Source organism: Rattus norvegicus, chromosome 16, assembly GCF_036323735.1.
Source record: "Rattus norvegicus strain BN/NHsdMcwi chromosome 16, GRCr8, whole genome shotgun sequence".
Lineage (NCBI taxonomy): Eukaryota > Metazoa > Chordata > Mammalia > Rodentia > Muridae > Rattus > Rattus norvegicus.
In genome coordinates this window covers 53,159,973-53,176,926 of record NC_086034.1, presented here as the reverse complement: position 1 = coordinate 53,176,926, position 16,954 = coordinate 53,159,973, and the positions used below count along the sequence as shown (strand labels likewise).

General features: G+C 40.7%; 1 protein-coding gene and 1 long non-coding RNA gene across 52 annotated transcripts in view; one reads left to right on the top strand and one right to left on the bottom strand.

Annotated features, from left to right (window-relative positions):
• The window catches only part of Sorbs2 (sorbin and SH3 domain containing 2), a 313,506-nt gene extending 304,374 nt beyond the window's left edge, over positions 1-9,132 (top strand). For 36 of the 50 annotated variants that reach the window (XM_039094137.2, XM_063275036.1, XM_063275031.1 and 33 more), the window contains 3 exons: positions 1,126-1,175; positions 5,029-5,135; positions 6,994-9,132. In XM_039094137.2, coding sequence (XP_038950065.1) covers positions 1,126-1,175; positions 5,029-5,135; positions 6,994-7,055 — 219 coding nt within the window. In that variant the 3' untranslated portion in view covers positions 7,056-9,132. Of the gene's footprint in view, positions 1-406; positions 497-1,125; positions 1,176-5,028; positions 5,136-6,993 lie in introns of all 50 variants that reach the window. The other 14 variants (XM_063275002.1, XM_063275034.1, XM_063275032.1 and 11 more) reach the window with 4 other exon arrangements.
• On the bottom strand, positions 5,738-16,006 carry LOC120097373 (uncharacterized). 2 transcript variants are annotated; one of them, XR_005494716.2, is made up of 4 exons: positions 14,765-16,006; positions 13,761-13,937; positions 9,450-9,586; positions 5,738-6,108 (listed from the first exon to the last, which is right to left on the bottom strand). It is a non-coding gene; the product is annotated as an uncharacterized LOC120097373 (long non-coding RNA). The 2 variants fall into 2 exon arrangements; XR_005494717.2 differs by lacking the exon at positions 13,761-13,937.
• Positions 16,007-16,954: the final 948 nt, after the last annotated feature.

Genomic DNA, 16,954 nt, shown 5'->3' with positions numbered 1-16,954 from the left:
GGTTGAGAAATTCATACTGACTGCAACCTCAGGGCTCTCTATCCACTCCTGGACCAGAGGGTGCTATGGACAGTCTCAGGGGAAATCTGTCTAGCTTACAATGATCAGTAATAATGAGGTGTATCCAAGCACTGGATCTGATATCTGAAGGCATGGCCCTAAAGACTGATTCTGCTATTATCAGATTCTTTCACCTCAGCAGGGAGCTGTCCTTTAGCAGAAAAAATATCTGAAATGTGAGTGGGTCGAATGTACCTCCCTAAAATGTAGCCTACGGACGATTGATGCAAATTACCCTGAGCTCCCATATTCAGCAAACACGTTAAATTTCCTTCTCTGAAGTATTTGTGTGGTTATGCAGAATGCCAAGGCTTGTCATTTCCAATATTATAAGTATCTATTACAGATACTGGTCTTGATGCTTAGTTTAAAAAGAAAGGAAACTCTTTTGAGAGTTCAGTGCACTGGGGATTCCTACCAATATTTCTCTTACAAGGTAAAGCATTACATGTTACCCGGGTCTTGTCCGTTTGCACTCTTCTTAAAGTTCTCTGTGCTCCCTTTGGAAAAGCTGCATGTGCTTTCCTGCTCCAGCCCTCACCCGGTTGAGAGCAGAGAATTTAAACTTGAATCCAGCATGGGATGTCTGCCTATTGACATTTTCACCTGTACCGTACGTGGCAATGTCATCTGTGAAGGAAAGGCTCGGAGCGAATGTGGTTCTTGCTAGACGTGGCTTCCTTCTGCTTGTCTGAGAAAGCGTTGCAGAATGAGGTTGAATGGTGTCCAGCCTCCCCGCTCCTGTGGTTTTGTTCTTGTTCTTGCCATATTCCTGACCTTGGAAAAATCAATGGGACTAAACGTCAACTCTCCCCCAAAGCTTGAAGAGACCTGATTGCGTTCAAAAGTTTGAACCTTGGGTATTTTGATTTAAAACACGCTTCAAAATACTTGAATTCCTGAGCTTACAGAAACCCTTTATTTGGTGGAGTTTTTTTCTTCCTCTTGGTTTTTTACAACAGGAAATATTAAATGTCAAGAAAAAAGTACTATGCTATTACCCAAATTACCTTTTTAATGATACCAGTTCAAACGCTGATGACATTGAAAATCATTTCATTTCAGCCACAGCGTCCTGTGTTCTCTCACGAAAACATTCAAGGTGGAGGAGAACCGTAAGTATTCTTCTTATCTTGTACATGCTAGACTAACCTGACCCACAAGATGGCCAATATGTGTACCGAATAGATACAGAGAACAGTAGGACTTTGTAAGTGAAAGGGATGGAATGCCAAACTTGGGATCTCCAGTATAAGAAATCACATTGTTCTGACTTATCAATGAGATCAGACATTACAGCTTAAAGGAAAACAGAAGGGCTGGAGAGATGGCTCAGTAGTTAAGAGAACTGGCTGCTCTTCCAGAGGACCTAGGTTCAATTCTCAGCATCCACATGGTGGCTCACAACCATCTGTAACTCCAGTTCCAGGGAATCCAATACCCTTTCCTAGCCTCCATGGGTACCAGGCACTCACGTGGGGCAGATACAAACATGAAAGCAAAATACTTATACACATAAAATTAAAATATAAATAATAGGAGAAAACAGAAACAATTTATGCACTGAGAAAATCTTCCAATGTTTTACTGACTCCCACACATTTTCAAATCTGCCTTTTCCTCTGCTGGCTGTGTAACTGGTAACCACAACTTTGTTTTTCCACTTATTTGAATACTTCAGAAGTATACTTAAGGTATACTTTAGTAGTATACTTCCAAAATTATAACACATGCTTTTAAATGTCTTTTGAAAAGTAGCACTATTAAAGCACCGCTGTTCAAATGTGTGATACAATTTCCTCCACCACAGCAAAAATGTGCATTTTTAAATGGTCCATCCAAATCTCCTCTCCTTTCTAACCCATACATTAAATCCACCAGCAAGTATCACCCATTGTCTTTAAAAGTCTGGTTTGTCTTTCTATGGCCCAGTTTACAGTAGTTACTCAAATAAATAAACAAGAGGACACTTCTCTTCCTACTGACTCCTGACTATGTTGAGTCAAAAAGAAACCTCTAGAAGCCACAGCCCTAGTCCTCAGCCTTGCCCCTTACACCTCAGCTTTCTCTGCTAAAGATGACTCTTTGTGGGCAGCCCCTGGTGTGTAACTGGTGTTTTCTGCACCAAAAGACTTAGTTTTTCATGGTTGAAAATGTGCCCTTTGGCCACATTTTGTGAATGTGCCACTATCTTCTGAAAGTGCCTCTCACGCAGTATGGCCAGGAAGGTGTTCTTCAGACGTCCCTACCACAGACTAGGTTAAAAGCAAGGGTCACTGAAAAACTTCACTTAACAGGAAAAATTTAAGAACACTTTGCAAAAATGTTTCTGTTGTTCTTTTAAGAGTGCCAACAATGAGATGATTAAATCACAAAACTACACTCCATTTGTAACATTCTTGGTGCGAAGTAGCTGGTTAGGGTGACCCCATTGCTAGCATGTTCTATTAAACAGCTTTCCAGATGCACGAACAAGTTGTGTTCTGTTGAACTGTGTTGTGTTATATGCAGCTGTGGCCATGTGGCTGTGCTAAAATCACAGAGCCCACAGGTGGAGAAAAATAGACTTTCAAACCTTGCTTTAGCCATTACTCTTTATCAAATTTATGTCCCATTGCAGCCTTAATTGGAGGGATTATGAAATGTATCGCCGATTGCATATCTTTAAAACATATATATTTTCTGAAGCAAAATTAGAAACCTAAGTCATGTTGCTATGGTCCAGTTTAGGGACAGTTAAAGATTCAGATTATAGAGAAATTGACAAATTTATTTTTGAAGCCGTCCTGGCCCGCCCCTCCCCCCACCTCCATCTCAAGGATGATATCTTTCAAAGCAGCACTGTTATTTTAATTGGGTTGCATTTCCCATCATGCAGCACTGAAAGCTAGCAGAGGTAGAAGAACTTCCAGGAAGGTTTGTTTATGTTTCCATAGAAACGTGTGTGTGTGTGTGTGTGTTTGTGTGTGTGTGTGTGTGTGTGTGTGTGTGTTGATCTAATTAAACCACTGTGGTAAATAAACTCTGACAAGCGTATTTGGCTTTCATCATATAAAAACTGAGCTGGGCCTCCAAGCCAGTGCTGGTTTGTTAGTTCTGGGGACCTCAAGAGTTCTCAAGCAGCTGCAGTTTGTAGCTTTAAATAGGCCTGTAAGTGCTTGAGATCGGCCTCAGTAAGGCTAGAGACTAAGAAACTGAAAGAGAGGATCCACTTTCCCAAAGCAACTACAGAATGCATCAATTAACATACCAGCCATGGATGACCTTGTCCCACCTCAAGCTTGAGATTGGACATGGGGCCTTGCTGATAGCCCGATCCCTAAAAACATCCAAAACTCCACCTTTCTATCACCCGAGCAGCCTCAGATGAACGACACAGTGATTTTCCTCTTCTCTAGCTCCAGGCAGGCATCCTAGTGAGGTGGCCCCTCCCAGTCTTATTTGCCACTTCTCGGGTCTGGCTTTGTTTCTATCCTTGACCACAAGCTGAAGCCTCTTTGACAAAAGACCTCAGAAGACTACAAATGGCTCAAAGTATATAAATGGCTAAAATTGCCCACAAGAAGAGAGCATTATTAGCAAAGGAAGAAATCCCTATTATGGCGATTCTAGAACTGGGTGCCAGGCAATGGAAAATGATGGTTTTTAGGGAAAGGCAAAGCCCTTTCCTAGAACTCCCTGGATCTGCATCCCATGACCAGGAGACACTCAAGTGTAGAGTAAGGAGCCAGTGAGACTGTCGCACATTTGTAACACAGTGTTTGAACTCAAGTACTAGGATAGTTTTCTTCTACAAAATATGATTTTCTTTCCAGCCCAATAAAGTAATTAGAAATAAAGCATTCTTATTACAAAAGAATTCAGTCTAGCCTACTTTTTAATGGTGGCCTTAAAATAAATCCACAGTGCCCCAGGGTGTTGTTATTTTCTTTCATTAGCACAATTGTGTGACAGTTATAAAAAGCAATGGAAACAAATTTACCAGTCCTTTGAATTTTCCAATTACACCTGTGATAAGTTACATCATAAAATTTTCCCACCAACTGCATGTCAAATTCTTCCCCACTTTCTTAGCCTCTATAATGTCAGTCTTTGCTTTCCAAGGTTCTAGTCCGTACTAATAGTCACCAAGTTTAATAGTCCTAAACGTGAATGTCAAAGAGATTCAATGTCTCCATCTCTCTCTTAAAGAGTTCAGACAATAAAAACAAAATGGCAGTGTTCTTTCAGTAACTTTCACACACACGATTATTTCAAAGGAGACTTTTTTTAACTCAAGCACAGTTTTTTCCTACCCATACACAGTTTTACAAGTCTATAACCTTCCAGCTGAGCTGGATCTAGGATAGCCATGCATGGAGCCCTATCTATGATTCGAGGGCAAAGGTGAATTTCATCAAGTCTTGGCACCTCAAATCCTGATTCAGATTATAACACTAGTCTGCTTTAAAGGATTTTCTATGAAAACATGAGGTTCCTTTTGTAATAATTCCTACATCGTCACCCACAAAACGTGTGTTTGAAATATTCTGTATGATTCAATTTAGACTCATTTAAGAATTCCCTTTCTACGCCTCCATTGTTTATGGTTATAGCTAGATAAGTCTGCAGTACCTCTTGTTGCTATAGCTACACAATACAAATACCATTGATTTTATATTCTATATCGTTAAGTAGCATCTGAATGATAGATATTCTATGTCTAGACAACTTACATGCAGGTCTGGCCTACAAATATCAAAATGCTTTTGCCTAGTTCATGAATATTGTAACTTTCCTTGAGAATTTTTCATGGTAAGTCTTGAAATGTTTTGAAAGTCATGTGATTCCCATGAGCATCTGAATGTTTCCATTGACTTTACATGTTCAGCAAAGATTTAAGCCATCTTAACCCAGCATGTTGTGCTAACTTCTTCAGTTCCGCCAAGATGTGAAGTAAATTAAACATGCCCATTTGTCCTGTTTAAGGTTTCAGGCTCTGTATAACTATACTCCTAGGAATGAAGATGAGCTGGAACTCAGAGAAAGTGATGTCGTAGATGTCATGGAAAAGTGTGATGACGGATGGTTCGTGGGTACGTGCTCGTTTATTCTCAGACACATTTAGCTGTTTTCCTCATCTATTTGACTTTGCTCATGTGCATGGTCCACTGTGAAAAATGGTCTCTCTTTAAATTCATGCTGTGTTATATCTTCCCGAAGCCCTGCATTTTAATATAGTGTAGCATATAATACCTCTGTTATATGTGATTTTCTGCTAGTCTTGATTCAACCAAACTAAGAATATGTCTTTGAATGGCACCAACAGGCAGTGGCTATGATATCACAACGGCAATAACAAAAGCTCCAAATGTACCCTGGTGAGAAACACCTTGCAGTGTTCAATGGGGGAGAGGCTATCTGATGGGGATCAAGGTGAAAGGAAACCTGACCCGTTTGCTGGTTCTGATGTAGCAAGCCTAAAAGTCTAGGGATCATCCGTCCATCCTCAGCTTTCATTAATAGAAAGGAGAACTACCTCCTTTGCCACATCAAAGGCAAGTTTATAACAGTTACCACCGTAAAGACTGAAAGCTCAGCCTTGAAGCAAGCTTAACATTCCCTACTGCTCAACTGTTCAGTCCCCAGCATAAGGGGACAGGGGAGGAGCAAGGCAGATAATGAAGAGGCAACAACATGAGGCCTTCTATGAAAATATTTGTAGACAAAACTGTATGCCCAAACAAAGGAAAGAGGTGAAGAGGAGAGAAGTGAGAAGGGCTGGAGAGGTGCTCAGCAAGAAAGATGGCCTGGGTTCTATTCTCAGCACCTACGCTGGCTAGTAACTGCCTATAGCGCCAGTTCCAGGGTGACAGACACCTTTTCTGACCTCCGTAAGCACTGGGGAACTGCAGTGCAGAGATGTGCATTCAGACACACAGACACATAAACACTTTGAAAAAAGAAGGAAAGCTTTCTCTAGACTGGTCCAGCAGAGCTGAGAAGCAAGATCAGAGGTCACATGGGCAGGCACGTGGGATAGATTCTACTGTTTGCATTAATCACCATCTAGAAGAAAAGAGAAGTGGTTTACCTACAGGGTTTGCAGGTGTAGTAATCAAACCAAACCAATAAATTCTACAACGTTAATGAGAAATGAAATTTTAGAGGCCCTACCCAATCTACTGTGCTAAAATGCAAAGGAATTTCTTATACAGACTTAATAGAAAGCATCCAAAGAACTTTATCATTTGAAACCAAAGTTGACCATAAAGATACCCATGTGTGCACTTGGTTTTAACTGGCCATGTTCCAAATCATTCTCAAATGGCTGAACTTCATTCCACATGCCCAGACAAGTAGTGGTCAGTCTTGCACATTTTTAAATGTGATTTTTTTTTCAATTGCTCAGAATTCTATATTTGGTTAAGAAGTATAACAGTTCATTTTTATTTAGCAAGTGAGGCAGCACTGAGCATGGAAGTTATAACACTTGTGATATTGGCAGCATCCAATGTAGTGGCCCTGTGGTACTGCAGAGTGGCCTAAAGCTCCAGAACCAACCCAGACTCCCTGCTTTATTGGTTGTTGTGTCCCATTCCAGCCTCACAATTATCTCTTACTCCTTGTTTAGTTTCATGGTGAGCCAAGTCCTACCACCCAGATCTTCTGCCCAATTGTTTTTTTAGATTGAGAGGCTGGGTTTGCCCATTTAGCTCAATGTGACAGAAATCTATACTTTATGCTCATGAAAAGATGACTACATCAGGCAAAACAATTAAAGTGCCTGCTTTCTTTTTTATTGTCTTATAGTGAGTTTTATTTATTCCTTCCCAAACTATTTAGAGCTTGCACTCTCAGTGAACCCTTGTCGACAGAAAGTCTTCAAGCTGACATAGGACCTGACATTTCATTGCTGTTACATACCTTTTCATTTATTGCTTCTGTTTTCAGGAACTTCAAGAAGAACCAAATTCTTTGGTACTTTTCCTGGAAACTATGTCAAAAGGCTGTGACTCACCTCACTCCTAATTTATGCCACATTTCAGCCACACATCTGCATTAACCCACCTGAAACATCCCAGGAGGCCTGTTGCTGCCTCGCCTTATGGTTTCCAATAGGCCATTACCATCTCCATCTGCTGCCACCAAATCACCAGCAGAGGGACTGCCGCTGTGAGCCTTAGGGAGGCTGGGAGCCTTAGAGAAAAGTGGCAAAACTTACACCCACATAAATATTCAGTCTCCTGCTTTCTGCCCTGAACTTTGAAATGCCTGTATATGGAATCAGAATGAAAATGATCATACTTTCAAAAAAGTGAAATAATTAAGGAAGAAAGAAAGAGAAAAGAAATAGAGAGACTCTTCAGGAGGCTGTCTGGCCTCATGGCTGAATCTCCACCTCTCTGGAAGGTGTACTGTCCTCAGGAAGCCTGAAGATTGTTTTTTTCTGAAATGCTATGGTTCCAGTTCTCACTCTCATCTAGGCGGTATATTTTCCTTTCACGAGTTTGCCTAGCGCTCGGGTTTACACTACATGACAACTATACTTCGGCTGTTGTTTGCTTGCACTTATTATTCCTTGTTTCATGCACAGTGATCACAAAATCCAGAGTGCCTAGGGAAGGTTCACTGGTTCCACTGGTTCGAGTGTGATTTTTGTTGACTGCATTATATTTTCACACGGGGAGAGGGGTCTTTCCCCTGCCCACTTTTTTGTGCTTATTAGAAGTGCAAACAGTGAGCAACTGAGAGCTCAGCCACACCACAGGACAAATCGTGTTGTGAATTCGCATTGCTGTTTTGTGTATTAAGGTGTAATCATCAGCTTCATGGACAACAAGCTATTAGTGATTTCTTTACCTGTTAAAACTTACAGGCAGTGCTAGTGAGTTAGGCAGAAAGATGACAGTAATACCAGTAGGTGAGCTTCACTGCGTGCATGCTCACACGTTTGAGATTGTATGAGGACATATAATTCATATGCTATGTTGTACATTTTATGGAAATATAAGAGAATCCCACATTATTTTATAGAGTACTTCAGGAGCATCCTAAGTGTTAAGGCTGGCTTTAGCAAGGATTATGATCAATACAACTATTTTTACTACAATAATTATTTTTCTTCTATGAGACCCAGAATCCTGACTCCACTTGCAGACAGGAATATATATGTTGAGCCTGACTTTTTTTTCTGGTATATGTAAAATACTTCCCAGGAATACATTGGGCACTTTTGGGAATAATGGTTAAATCATTCAGGTTGTGCTTCCTGCCCCCAAAACAGATCTACAAAATGATACCAAACCTGAAAGATTTAACGGATTTACGGTGCCTGCATTCCACACAACCTCACACTTAGCTTTGTATTTCAAATGAATTTGCATAAAACCTGTTCATCTTTAGCACCTTATAGTCAAAACTTTTTATGGCTTTCCTCCCATGGGCAATGCTTGATCTTCCACAACATATAAACTCTGGCATATTTTGTACATATGTTTGTTCCTTTTTGGTTGTACAGACTATTTACTTGTTCAGAAAACATCGAGATCTCCCAATTTGTTCTTTACCCTGCCCTTAAAAGGAATTTAAACTCTTTCAGAAGATCGCCCTTCACCACATCTCCACAGATCACAAGCTAAGGTGAATCTGGAATATATCGTCTGCACAAAATTTTGTGACTCAGAAAGATCTTTGTAACTACTCTGAAATACATATAATAACAATGTTCCAGTTACAGAGGAATATTGTTGGGGCAGGAAGTGAAGAAACATCTTCAAGAAACCCACTTTACTCTCCAGTTCACAACTAGCTTTATATTAGAAAAACTTGGGATTGGAAAGTCAGCCAGCCAGCCGGCCACCTGCAGCCTTGTTGATAAATGAATACTTTTTCACACCATTTATGAAAACAAATCTTCAACTCTGTTGCCTGTTATATTTAAGAAAAATTGCTGTTTCTACTCTCTGTATCTGATTTTAAAAGGAAAAAAATATTCACGCCTGGCTTTCAGGACATTGACTTTGAATTCTTACGAGCAAAGGTCGTTGTGTTTTTCTTGAGTAGATACCTAATAAATTTTGCTTGAGAGTACCTCTGCTTTCCGTTGACATTGATGTAGACTGTGTCTTATTCCAAGGTATTAGTTAAAAACAATTTGAAGCATATTGTCTGTGTTATCTTGACAATGGGGATGGAAAAATGAATGCTGGCATCAACGCAGGGGAGTGTTTTAAAGCCGATCGTCACCAAAGCCCACTTGCTAAATCCTCCTTACTTAAACATTACCCTTCAGCCAAAGCACCACATCTTGAGGGACTGCTGCCTCAAAACTGGCCCTCTTCCAAGAAGCAGATAGTTGCAAACATTGCAAGTTATGAGCAGCTGTCTTGTAACTGTTAAATACTTACCTGAAAGAATTTACCAACTCTCGGTGAATTTCAAAACTCCTGCCACAGAGGGACCATCCTTTTCTGCACCACAAATAGTAAAGGGCTGCCACTTGCACTTGGGTTCTTCTGAATCTCTCAGGCCATTCTTGATCCCTCTGTTTCAACACACATCCAGATCTGTCAAATATTCAGAAACATGGTCCTGTCCTTGCCTATCAGTTCGTACTCAGGTCCCACTGCTTCAACAGCCACTCAGGCCTCCTGTAGTCATTCCATTGGATTCTACTAGATCAAGGGCAATGTGGAGGTGTGGTCCCATGTGGAAAGAATACACCCTACAGACCATTTTAGGGTCCTGCTTTGACCTGAGCACTGGTCAGTGCCTTAATCTATAAATCTGAATCTGTCCACCCAGGTCATTGGTAGGCTAACACAAAAGGGCTCGGATATTTATGTGCCATGTGGTACGACCTGTTTTAGCTTCATTGGCACCATGAACAGGCCCACCCTCTTCTTGCTTGATCAAAAGCAGGGAGAATCTGTTTAAGTGGCCATCTTCTTTCACAACTGTTTACTGCTCCATCTCTCTTTGTAGGTGGCCACTTTGTATGGCCTGACAATTCCTTCCCACTCTTTTCCAGATTCTGGCCTCAAAGGAGGATATTAGTCAAAGAACCATTTGATTACAAATGAGTACGTCCGCCGACAGCTTCTCACAATCCATTTATTTAAAGAATTAATTATTTCAGCTTCCTCTCCAGATGGTAACTCTTTAAAAACTGTTTACATTAAAAGAAAAGAAGAAGAATTATCTAACGAGACATTCGTTATCGTCTCTAGCTCCACAGGTTCATGGAGAGTCTAAAACTGTAATTTTTTGTGATGAAGTTAGCAATGAAGTCTTATATACATAAACCCAGTCAATATTTTGTCTTCTGTCCTTGCACCTCTGATAAATCATCAGCTCCCTTTTAAAAAACTGTTTATATCTCCGTTATGTTTTAAATCATTTACTCCTTACTCATAAGGACGGTCAGAGCACATGTAGAGGTTGACCTTAGAAATAAAATGTCCTGCTTGGGGGAGGTGATTGTGGAACAAACCCAGTCTGCTACTGGGTATTGGATATCCTACAAGAATGGTTTATACAGAGAACAGCAAGGATTCATTTGATGATGGGAAGCCCTAACTCTGAACCTTAATTCAGTGAAATGTTATTCCCTCAAAAATAATCCCTTCATTTCCATCTTATGCTATGTTAGAAGATATTCTATTAGAAGAAATTTATAAAGCATTTTAGGCTCCGATTCTTAACTTTCATCCATGAAAACTGGAAGAAATGTCTTTTCTCTTTGTAACGTAAGTATGTATGTGGTTCCCTCATTTTTCCATTTTGTCCCACTACACCTGAAGTGTTTACTCTGTCCCTTTAAAGCAAATAGCTTATGAATGTGTCCCCGATGCTACCTATCAGATCTGGAAGGTGACCAGAGAGAAAGGGAAGCTCGGCAGCTGCTACACACCAGGCTGCTGTTCCCTGCACTCCATGTCTTTATCCTCACAGCAGGTCTCAAAGGGATCCCATTCTACAGACAAGGAAACCAGAGCTGCCAGAGGCTGAGGCACTTCTCTGTTGTGTGTGCAGTGTAGCATGTGGTAGAAGTTGGATTTAGGGTCTGATGTGTCACCCAAGCCTGCATGCTGTCACCAAACACGTGATGAGAAAGAGTATGCACCGGATACAGCACTAAATATCTCCCTGATGAAAAAGCTCGCTCAGGTAACCATGTCTGTGAGTCCTGGTTCACTGAGCTCTGGAGGCCATGGCTGGTGAGCCAGCTCAACAGCCAATGGAATTTCAGGGAAGTGTTTGCTATTCGAGCCTCTTGGAGACAGACAAGTCCAACATGCATGTAGGAACACAGTGTACTCACTGGGAAGCTTTTAAATATACACAGTCCCAGGATATGCTAGCCGTTCTCCACTGGGTGACTCGCTGTATGGCTCAGAGCCTTAGCTCACTGCTAAATTCAGCCTCCCGGGATCTCAGGAAAGTTCTGTCTGAGCTCACACACATACATATATCTTGACCCATAAAACTTGGAGCACAAGACAGAGCTCGGCCTCGCAAATCTTCACCTGTTCCTTTGGGGTTTCTTGTTTCATCCTTCCCCCCTAAAATATGATGGGTGACTCAGGCATCCCTGTGTCTTCTAAAAATAAATGCCATTTCAATCAACTCTCATTACTATTAACACCCTCAGACAGGTGCCAAGTCTTGCACTATATTGCAGAGAGCTCAAGAATAACTCTTGAAAGCATTTTTTTATTTTTTAAATTTAACATTCATTGTGTATTTGTTGTACCAAAAATAGAAAATAGAAATGGTTAAGATGAGAAAACACTAAAAATTCCGTTTGAGTGTTATACTTTGAAACACAGCCCTCCGGGGTACTTTTATACCTCTGTGTGTGTGTGTGTGTGTGTGTGTGTGTGTGTGTGTGTGTGTGTGTGTGTGTGATGTGTGTAATGTGTATACATACGTACATGAGTATATACATCTGTGTGCATATATATGCAGAGAAACTGGGGTAATCCTGAACATACTCATTCTACAACTATCGCTAAGCGCTAAAGTCAAGTGATGAAATGAACTTAACATTAACAATGCCTATAAAGAAAAGGTCAAGAAGGTGAAGGCCACTTTGACCCAGGATTCGTGACCTACACTCAACTCAAATAAACACCCAAGGCCAAGAACTGCTCAATTATAATCAAATGAAAAACCAATATAATCTGAAGACTTGATCAAGGAAGGGAAGGAAAGATGAGAAGGGAGAAGAAAATACTATTTGCTACCCCCTTCCATGAACTAGGTATCTTCCCAACCAGGTGCTGTATAAAGGAAGACATTAAGTTGAGAAGGGTGGAGACTATAGAGCGGTTGGGTATAAGAGCCAAACAATCCTGGAAGGTAGCAAAGGGCACAAGTTCTGATTCAATAGTACCGTAGCAGATAACAGAAGCATGTCATAGAAAAGTTAGACATGAAAACATTTTCATATTCCTATGTGTTCCCATGGTTTGTCCCACTTGAAAGACTTTGTTCTTCCATTGGGACACTTGGCAAGGTAGGGAGACGTTTGTGATGATCCGGAGTGTGAGAGTTCTTGCCATCTAGTGTGTATATAGACCAAGGAGGCTGATAACTTCCCACAAGGCCAAGGCTGCTTTTAATGTCCAACAATGCACAGAAAGGCCATTACGACTAGGAATCATCCAGCTAACTCTCTCTACTCTTGAAGCTCCGAAGTTGTGCCCTGGAGTAACTCAGATGTCTAAGGAGATTTGTGTTATAAATCCTAGTGGGCAGGGTTATTTTAATCGAATGAATTCGAGGATAACTGTAATGGTAATGGTTACTACCTTCTGCCCAATGACTGGCAGACCCAGATCCTCTGGCAGAAAGCAGTCATTCTCCCATATTCTGGAAGTGAGGTTGGAATATACTGAGGGAAGAGAAGGTAAGTGAGGAGGTGTGACAGAACAGGAACTAAATGATGCCTGAAGGTAAACGTCCATCTCTGAAGAATGTCTTAGAGGAGGGCGAACGCCAAGATCAAAATGCCAGCAGATTTGATATCTGCGTGGGCACCCTTTCTTAAGGATGGCAATCTCCTTCCTGTGTCGTCTCTTGGAGGAAGAAGGGAACTCTTCCAATCCCATTCCTAATACCTCTGCTCCCATTACCCACTCAACTCCAAAAGGCTCCATTTCCATAGAACATCATAATGGGATTCAGCACAACTCTGATAGTGTACATGGACATTCATACCACACCAAGCTTTACGCGATCAGTGCTTCTTCTTTGATAACAATGCCCTCCGTGAGAACCATAGCCTATTCCTAAGTTGTAATTGCATCACTAGGAAAAGACATACTGAGCACACCAAGGGCTAGGGAGATGACTCGGAGGGTAAATTGCCTGTGGGCCCAAGGAGAAGGACCTGAGCTTAGATCTTTAGCATCCACGAGGCAGCATAGATTTGTGCTGCAAGTTAGGGAGGCAGGTTCCCTAGGAACTCATGTATTATAGCCAATCGGTGGGCTCTGGGCTCCAGGTTCAGTGAGAAATTCTCTAAATAAACAAACAAGCAAGCAGGCAAAAACATGGATGAATCAAAGCAAAGAATGACTAAGGAAGACACCTGAATTTCCACACCCAAGTGCACAAACAGGCATGTGCACAGACACACACATGCATATACACACAAAATTAATTAAAAAGATGGGTGCTGAAGAGACAAAGAGGCATCAGGAAATGGGTACCTTGAGCTCTCCCCATAATGCTTCGGTTTGTTTCATGTTCTCTAGTTGACCCCTTATCCCCTAAAAGCAGACTTTTGATCTCCTTTGCTTCCTCCTGTGTTCTGAATCACTTGCTTACAGAAACAATCTCAAATGAACACCCAGAAAGGCCTCCAGAGGGGGAATATCAGTTCTGGTCTGCAAAGGACAGAGGATGGCACTGAAACACTTGGGTCATCTATGAATGGGCCCATTCATGAATGGGACTTTGAGCACACACACCATGCATATTACATATGAAGCATTAAAATAAAGTGAGATAAAATGCTGCAAGTTATTGCAAATATTATATACAAATATGACACTGGATAATTGTAAAGTAGCTATATTCTTTACCAATGTGAAAATATAGATAAGGTTATAGGTAAAGAAATTGTTAAGATATTTTTGTTCATCCAAGAAAAATTATCTTGGAGAAAATAGCAAAGAATTTTATGTATTTCTCATTTCTGACTGACTAGTTTTTAATCGTCAGGTAAAATCAGTCCCTGGATTGGATGGGCATACTCAGCGTTTGTTTGGAGGGCATCTATGACACACCATCAACCTGCAACACTTATTACCATCACCAATCAAAGACGTTACCCTAGATTTGAAATAACACTGCTGCTTTTTTAACAGATGAACTTTCATTTTAAAAAAAATGGGTTGCCAAGAACAAAATCTCACTGAAACTTGGCATTCACAGCTCTCTGCCTTGAAATTCCTGGCTGAATGCCACCCAAATAAGACACTACTCTTTTTTTTTTTTTTTGATAATTCCAAAGATAATGCTCATTCTGATAACTCAACATCAATAAATCACATAAAATTCAAAGCAATGACTCATATGAAGAGAAGCACACATAAACACCAGTCTATTCTGATCCTGCTATGTCCTCATAAACCACACTGGGGACATGGAAATTCCTTACTTTATTTTGTAAACAAAAATCCCTCCACTAACTGATCCCATACAAACTTACCTGTTGTTGTTAGAAGCCTACCAGAGTTTCTGATAGCATAAGTTTCCCCTAGAATTACTGGCATTTTCTCCTACACCCTTAGCACAAAAAGTTAGCTGCAGGCACGGAGAACCGAGGTGGGACTGGCAAGGTTATCTTTGCTCAGGAACACACCAGTACTGTTGGGTCAGATTTGTAATTAACTCCCTAAATTATTTTCTCTCTACCTCTCTTTTCTTTTCCTGCTTACTAGTGGATAATTCTCACAATGCCTATGACTCCTGGCCACCCAACACACATAAAATCTTGCACACATATACTCATGCACACACACTTAAGCCTTTGGTCAGCTGTCACATGATATGACAGAAAGCCTACCAGACATCTGCTCATGAATTCATGGCTATGGCATTTCTTTCCCTGTCAAAGATAAATGGCTAGACAGCTGTATTGACAACCACAGCATACTTCTCGGCCCAGATGATACATCAAGGAGATGACCTATTTTCTAAATGTAATCATGGATAATCCTTCCTACTTCAGGACCCACAGTCTTTCCCTATAAGACATGTCCTAAAAGCAGCAGGAATCACCACATAAGTTTCCAAATACTAAAATGTCAAAGTTTCCTTATTCATGGCTGTGTGAATACCTCTAATGATGTGTGTAACTTGTTCTGGGATTCAGCATTTAGAAAATTATATTTTAAATTCAATTTTTTTAAAACAGGAAAAATAGGAGTCATTTTCAAACTTGCGCTAGCTTTCTTGTTAACTAGCTAGAGCATCAGTTGGCTTGTATAATGTATAGAATAAAGATATCACACAATGTTCATCTGAGATGTAAATGGGAGAAAATACACAAACTGCTAAACGAATAGTTAGCACCGAAAGGCTAGACCCCTACCCTTTCCTTTTGAACCTCCCATGTTAGCTGTTAGATCCTCCTGGCTCACTGACCATCTTAATCAGCCGGATCCAACAAGAGATTTTTAAACATGATATTGTTGAAAAAGACAACAATTTTTTTTTACAGTAAACCAATCAGTTCTTAAGAAAGACAGAAGATTAAAACAGAATTCAAACTTATAGAAGAAAAACTAAAAAGGCAGTTCAAATATTGTTCTATCAGCCAGTGTCCGACTTTGATGATTGCTCTATAGAGATCTGGTCCATAAGAGACTACAGGAGGGACTGGGGATTTAGCTCAGTGGTAGAACGCTTACCTAGGAAGCGCAAGGCCATGGGTTCGGTCCCCAGCTCCGAAAAAAAGAACCAAAAAAAAAAAAAAAAAAAAAAAAGAGAGAGAGACTACAGGAGACTGAGAGGTAATGAAGCCCAGTAACATATCTTATGGAGCCCTGGATCCTGTCCTCATGTGGGCTGTGCCATTGAGATAGTCGTTAGGATAACTCCTGGCATCCTCAGGTTAAGTGAGGAAAATTAAATCAAGCTCTCTCCATTTCTAAACTGTCTGTGAACTCTTTGTTAGAAAAATGGGGAAAAAACACTAGCAGATTAAAAGAAATGTATAACAACTGACTTTAAGGATAGAAACCCTGCATTAGAATTAGTGACCAGAAGGGGATGTGGTGGCAGGTCTATAGGACCAGCACTCACAGAGTGGAATCAAGAATTGGCAAGCTCAAAGCAAGCTTGGCTATACTGTGAATCCTGAGAGAGAGAGAGAGAGAGAGAGAGAGAGAGAGAGAGAGAGAGAGGAAAAGAGAAGAGAAGATGGTGGAGGAGGAGGAGGGGGAAGGGGAGGGGGAGGAGGAGGAAGGAAGGAAGGAAGGAAGGAAGGAAGGAAGGAGAGAAGGAGAGAGGGAGGGAGGGGAGGAGAGAAGGGAAGAGGAAGGGAGGGGGAGGGGGAGGGAGGAGGACCAGAGACCAGGCGGCAAGCTGAGATATCTGTATAGGCTGGACTGATCCAGCACAAGCAATAAATACATGGAGAAACTTTTTTTAAGACTAAAAGAAGCATCATTTAAGACTAAATGAAGACTAAAGAGGCTCAAAACTTACAAGCATCTGAATAATGGGAAAAAAAACAGTGTTCACTTAGCAAATGTGCAGATTTGTCTTTATGTCATGTTTACAGGAATAAAATATATAAAATAAAATACAGGAAATCAAAATTTTCCAATTAATAAAATGATTTTAAAATGTTATATGGCCTATATATTTATGGAAAGGGAGTTATATGTTCAAA